The sequence below is a fragment of the Galleria mellonella genome, unplaced genomic scaffold (genome assembly GCF_026898425.1).
Source record: "Galleria mellonella isolate WM207_F2 unplaced genomic scaffold, CSIRO_AGI_GalMel_v1 utg117, whole genome shotgun sequence".
NCBI classification, from domain to species: Eukaryota; Metazoa; Arthropoda; class Insecta; order Lepidoptera; family Pyralidae; genus Galleria; species Galleria mellonella.
The window spans coordinates 8527138-8533998 of NW_026441980.1; the positions used below are offsets into that span (position 1 = coordinate 8527138).

The 6861-nt window shown below is 30.0% G+C and overlaps 2 protein-coding genes across 2 annotated transcripts; both read left to right on the plus strand.

Moving 5' to 3' along the window:
- The first annotated feature begins 293 nt into the window (after positions 1-293).
- LOC128200765 (uncharacterized) lies at positions 294-2215 on the plus strand. Its single transcript, XM_052895216.1, has 3 exons — positions 294-406; positions 1067-1094; positions 1966-2215. Exons 1-3 carry the CDS (start codon positions 335-337, stop codon positions 2139-2141), a joined length of 276 nt encoding a protein of 91 aa, XP_052751176.1. The 5' UTR covers positions 294-334; the 3' UTR covers positions 2142-2215.
- Positions 2216-5608: 3393 nt separating this feature from the next.
- LOC113511673 (uncharacterized) lies at positions 5609-6698 on the plus strand. Its single transcript, XM_052895200.1, has 2 exons — positions 5609-5627; positions 5837-6698. The coding sequence occupies exon 2, from the start codon at positions 5894-5896 to the stop codon at positions 6581-6583; it is 690 nt and encodes a 229-aa protein (XP_052751160.1). The 5' UTR covers positions 5609-5627; positions 5837-5893; the 3' UTR covers positions 6584-6698.
- Positions 6699-6861: the final 163 nt, after the last annotated feature.

The following is a 6861-nucleotide window of genomic DNA, read 5'->3' on the forward strand; positions in this document are numbered from 1 at the left end:
TTATACATTAGTTAAGTATTAATCACAGATAACAATTAATACTTAATTGTATAATACATAGGTATATACATAATTGTGCCTGATATTTTCTATCGATTATGTCCTATTATTTAGATAATGAAATAAAAAAATACGTTGATGCATAATACAGAACTGTAGTCAACTAAGTAAAAACCTTTTATGTACTTACCTAGCATATTACATTGATTAGATGTACTTACCAACTGTGATTACAAATGATGATTTTCCGCTACAATCGAGCATAGCATACGCCCACATATAAAATGCAAGTTCACAGTCATGGGGAGTCAATGTGGGCATTGAAGTCGCAGACATGAGAACAGCTACTCTGTGTTTACTATCATTTATTCTGTTCACGTTAACTTCCACTTGCTCAGGATACCATGTAAGATTTAATTCACTACTGATCATAATTTTATAGTATACATAATTCCGCCCAATTACATGCACTACTTAAATAAAAATAAATAAATTTTAGACACCTAATTTATAATATAGGCGTATTTGGGGGGGGGGGGGGGGTGTCGTACCCATCTTTGAATTGTCTGGTACCTACCCCAGGATCAAGAGTGGAGCTATCAGCTATGAGCAAAAATATATCTAAGTATACATTTGCACATTATTTAAAGCGCCAGCCACCGGCCTAATTTTTGTTTAAATTAAAGCCAAATTTAATTGAATTAATTAAATAAAATATGGAACAAATGTAATTTATAGTCAAATTAAATTTTTCATTAATTTAGTTAAGGATTTATCTAAGAATACAAAAATACTGAACTACTTATTATTAAGATTATATATGTGAAAGCCTCTAAAGATATTTCTAATATGTTTAGATGCTTATTACTTAATCACGCTTTACGGCTAAACAGATTTGAATGAGATTTGGTACACGGATGGCTTAACATAGTACATATTATTATAATTATAGTTAGCTATACATAAATGGTGGTCTCAAATCAGAGACTACAGAATAGCTATTTATTATCTTTATGTAAGTAACTTTTAAATATAAATCCATAAAATTGCCTACTTTTTATTACAGGTTTCGAATAGCCTGACAAGCTCATCCAGTGAGTATGGTATTTTTATTTATCATATAAATAATTTTGTGACAAAACCTCAAACTAGAGTACTCTGCAGTCTAAACACTATAAAAAAATTGGCGTAGATGTCTTTTTATAAAGAGGAAGTACATACTAGCCGACCTGAAAACTCTGTTTTACTGCCCTACCGCCATTACCGGTTCCATTTTTTCTTATTGGGGTAAAAATTACCCTATCTCTCAAATTAGAATATATATATTGTAATTATTATCAATTAAGAAGTTTTATGCAATAGTTAGAAAAAGCATCATGTTACAGGATTAGCATTTTATAAGTAATACTTGGAAATGACCATAGAGTCATTCCTAATAATTTATTAGAAATTATAGAAGACCCTATTAGGTCGACCTCCATGCGGTTCCCACTGTAAACTATCGTGACTAATTTATCGTTGAAATTATCATGATAGGCTAACTGACCCGCCTTTCATCCTCACCAATCATCCCTCACTGGTGTCCTGCCAATATATACCAATTAGTGCGGGCAGGGATGCCATTTCATTATCATCCATTAAAAAAATATCCAGTACTATCAGTATTCAGTATTCATCCTCTTGACTGAAAATTAAAATTTGCGGCAAAACATTTTTTTTTAAACTAAATTACTGAACTGATTTTGATAAAAAATAATAAAAATCTAAATAGATTTACCATTGACAGAGTAATGATGTAACAAACATAAAAAAATACAACCGAATTGAGAATCTCTTTTTGTTTAAAGTATGTTGAAAATAGCCAGATGTGTCTTTCTCCTAAAGGGCAGACTCCATCTCTCATTTAACAGAGACATTGTACTTATTTAAATAGAAAGATATTATACATATTGTTTTGTTTTTCAGATGAAAATTCGGAAAACTTGTTGGTCAGAGAAAAGCGGCAGATTGAAAATTTTGATACTGATGACCTTCCGACAACGCCTAGTGATAATGTACAAGACGAAAGTAGTTTCTGGGACAGAATAGTTAAAGTAGCTCTTAGATTGTTTAGTAAATTTGTAGAATGGTTGAATTCCTAATTATTATTATAAATTAGTTACTAATGAAAATATGGTGAAGTTATTCAGTATTATATATCCTTATTGCGCTTGAACTAACAGCAATTATTTAATAATAATAAATACTGTAACACCTCTTAAAAGTAACCCATACGTTCAGTTGTAAATATTCAAATCCATTCTGACCCATAATATATGTAACTTTACCCATTGTATTCATCGTATAGGTAGGTATACTATAAAGTTAACTGATCTGGACATAGAATTAATGTAACGTACTTATATAGTTCATAATCTAAGACCTAATCACGTAGATACTAATACAACTTTTTACTTGCGACTTCGTCCGAGTGAGTTACAAGTTCCGGAGATAAAGAATAATAGTACATATTTTCTTATAATAATTGTGACACCTATGATACCTTAACTAATAAATAATATTTTTTAACTTCAAGTTAACTAATAATATTTCTATGTATTAATATGGATATAGAATATCGAGCTTTTCTAAATAAAGGAAAACCCCACCCGCTGATTTTACCACAGGCCTCAGATAATATAGTTACGCAACTGGGTATAAAATAGGTAATAACATGTAATACGCTATTCCACAACATGGAATTGTATGAAGGGCTATCAAAACACATATTTAACACAACATATCTAATGATTTTTATATATATCCCATGGCAAACAACCATATAGCCAGTCTGATAATAAACGCTCACTGTAGCCTATGTACGCCTGCAACACTAGAGGTTACTAAAGAAACATTAATATACCCTTTATGAAGAACCCCATACTATAGTCTCTAGGGAAAACTTTGGCAAGGAACTCATTCTACAGCCTGAGCGTTCGTGGAAGAAAATTTCGTTGAAACTACACATGAACACTTAGGTTCCAGATGAATTTCCTGTCGATGGTGATCGGTGTGATGATAAAAAATGGCTGTACTTGGTATATATAAATAGAAATACTTCTCCTCACCTATTATCCTTTACTGATGCTTGAAACAAACATTAAACTCGATTCTGAGATGTGATGCTTTCAAATTATCTCACAAATTAAAATTATAATATTATAAATCCTTAGAATAAAGAATAAGGACCAAATAAAATATTTTTTTAATAGATTTAAGTTAAACCTATTATAAAAATTATTTATGATGGTCCATAAACAATTGAACGTTTTTCAACGTTTCTGATAAATTATTAATAAAATGCTCTGATAACTAATTAAAACCTTAATCTAAGTATTAATCGAACGTTATTCTTACAAAATATTCTTATTAAATTGTCACTGAAAATTTGGATTTTGATGGTAAAATAGTATATGAAAAATTCAAAAGTAAAATATAAAGGTATAAAGTTTTTAGTAGAAGATTTTTATGCAATGTATTCTATAATTAAAGTTTTAATTAGCAAAACACTTTTTAAATAATCAATTAAAAATATTGAATCATTTGTTTTTAACAAATAACAAATAATTACTCAATTCTGTAAACAAAAGTTATGAACGCTCTTAACTCAAGTTGTGACACTTTCTACAAACATTTTATTTTATTGTGTTGTCTTGAATTAAAAAGAAGACATACCTAATAAATAATAACTATATTTCTTTCGTCTCAAGCTTTGGTTGTAAAAAAAAACTGCTACAGACAATGTTACCAGATAAAATTGGTCGAAATGTGCCAAAAAAGCGATAGCCACCATGTCCATGATTTGGAACTTCTAGTAAAGAAAACAAAAAAGTTCTTCGGTAAAGTCTGTCGACCAATATTATACAAAATTATTTCAAATTTCTATTGAATATCACTGGTAGTTGTTAAAGTACAGCATTGTGACAAGCAGACGGATGATCGTAATATGCAGCTGGATAATTGATATGTAACTGGTGGCGAGATCACTGTATGCATTGCTTATTTTGCTCCTACTTATGGTATTTTTTAATTGTTTAATAGCTAAATATTAACATTCTTAATGACAAAAAAGAGTGAAATATACATTATGTTAGGATATAATCTGCCCGAGTACTGATCTGACTTCATTATGTTTCAGCTCCATTGGTATCTCGAATGATGGTAACTCTGCCTACACTATCAGTACGCGCAGGCGGAGTTACCATCATTAGTGTTTATGCTTATTTTCAAATTGGAACGTCGCCCATAAAAGAAAAGGTGCATATGAACTCTTGGACATATCCTTGCTAAGCTTCGTTCATATCTTGGATTGGGCACGGCGAACCCGATCCTCTCTCTAAATAGGCCTATGGTTATTATTCCATTACCATTCATTAAAAAATGACAAATTAAATAAATTGACTAAATATTAAAAATCTTAAGCTAGCTAGGTTTGTAGCCACATTCGAACAACTTTCATTTTGCATATTAAATTTGTCTGTTAAGACGGCAGATAATGTTTTTACAAAAAGTTGCGACTTCTCACTGCTCCAATAATCATTTCCTAGTGAAAATATCCTTTCAACAGCAGCATTAGTACCTGGACAATATAAGGAAATTTCTATTAAAACTTTTAAATTTTCATGTGTGATATGCTCTACTCTAAAATCGTCATAGTCGTAGAATACTGACGGATTTGACGAATATTACATATAAAGATCCGTCAGTATTCTACGACTATGACGAAATGCCGAAAGATTTCTATCCATTTTTTGTCAAGTTCTATTTTCTCATCGTTTCATTTCTTCAATTTTATAAAATTATACAAATGAGTACTTTCAGAATACAAGATTTGAAAAGAGTACGGTTTGAGAAAAAAGAGTACAAAACTTAGTAAATAAGTATAGTTGGTCGCCTTAGTTATGTACTAGTGCTCGATATGGATTTAATAAATTTTGATAGGGAAAGAATAAAATTTATTTGTATGGCACTAAATATGCAGATACTTTGGTAAATAGATTTTACAACTTGCTTTCTTTTCTGCTAAGGTTCCGTTAAAGCTAGATAAAAATTGCTAAAACCATCATAATTTAACTGAAAATATTTTTGTAGTCCTAAATCGCCGAATTTTTTATTCATAACCTGAACGACCATTCACCAATTGCAATTTATGGCCGATCCGATGCCCTTCGAAATAATCTAAAAAAGCAAAAAACGTTTAATTTGGAGCACTGGTGTCAGTACAAATTACTAACAAAACTCTAATCTGTGCAACCATTTAGAAGCATTGACAAAATATCATTACTACTATATTATATATATATATATATATATATATATATATCACTTCTGCTTGCAAAATCTCAATATTGATACCAATCAATATCAAATCAATAGATCCAGATACATTCTAGTGTAAGCTTCAGAAATTAATTGAAGTGTTTACATAGCTTCATACAAAAGATTTTTGTTCGAAGTGACAAGTAGGCCTGATTCGCAAAAACTGTATGTGCTTCATGTTTTTACTAATCAACTTTTAAATATACATTTAAAATCTTACCAGCATCAATAAAACTCCTATCGGTAATATAGTGCTATAACTTCGATAGGTACCTACAATTTGAATCATTAACCTAAAATAAACCTAATTTTTATGGTTAAAAAATAATAAATACATAAGCCAAATTTAGAAATTATTAGCGAATAAAATAAAAGTTGTACACTAAAGTGACATCCATTAGCATTACAACCATTTCTTTCTATCCATGTTATACGCAGAATACTTAATTTTGAACTTGTATATCTAAAATTAATGTAGTGATTTCATAATTATTAATTTTAAAAGTGTCAGAGCTGTTAAAATACTATTGGTGCAATGGCAAGTGAACAAGACTCTACTTATAACCATTCTGCACCTGAAGGTTGGACAAAAAGAGAAAAATTTATTCTCTTACAAAGTTTGAAAATGCATAGCTCACATAATTTAGAAGAAATATTACTGAACCTACCAACTAAAACAACAGAAGAAGTGCAATCAGCTATTGCCTATTATAAACAAAAAGCACTAAGCCGTCCACGTATTTCTACTAAAAACAAAAAGCCAAAGACAGATCGTTATGCTAAATCGCGTATTCCTTTGAATACATGGGCAAAACTTTTATCTGATAAATTTAATTTTAAAGACCTTGAAACAGAAACTGCTACTGCACTTAGAATTATTGCTGAATTTGAAACAATTCCACCTGCTATGCAAACTGAAGATATTGACTTCAGACAAGTATACCATTTGCTAGCCAATGCTTTAGAAGGAAAATCACTGGATGAAGACAAGAGGCTAGCTGCAGTAATTGAAAAATGTCTTTTAGAGACAGCGATAATAAGCAAGTCATTTATAAGAAAGTGTACACTTACAAATATAATGGAAAATATTAATTTGCAGGGAGAAGTAAATATTGTACCTAGACCCACACATATAGATGTTGGTTCCCTGATTCGACACTTAGCATCGCAGAAAGCTTATAACCCATTGAACATTTCTGATGCATATCTTAAGGCATCAAAATAATATATTAACCAGAACTTATAAACTGAATAATTAGTGTACCACTAAGTATAGGTACTACCTGTAATTATAAATTCCTTTCACAAAATTTGAAATAAATATTGATAAAAAGAAGAAACAGTTGAATTTATATTGTGTATTTCAGAAGCAATCTAGAATAAAAAATTATTGATTAATAAAAATCTTTAATTTTCTAATTGGTTAGTGATTTAGAAAAAAAAATTGGTAGAAAAATATCAATTAATGTGGATGAAACTATGGGTAAAACTGGTTTATATATA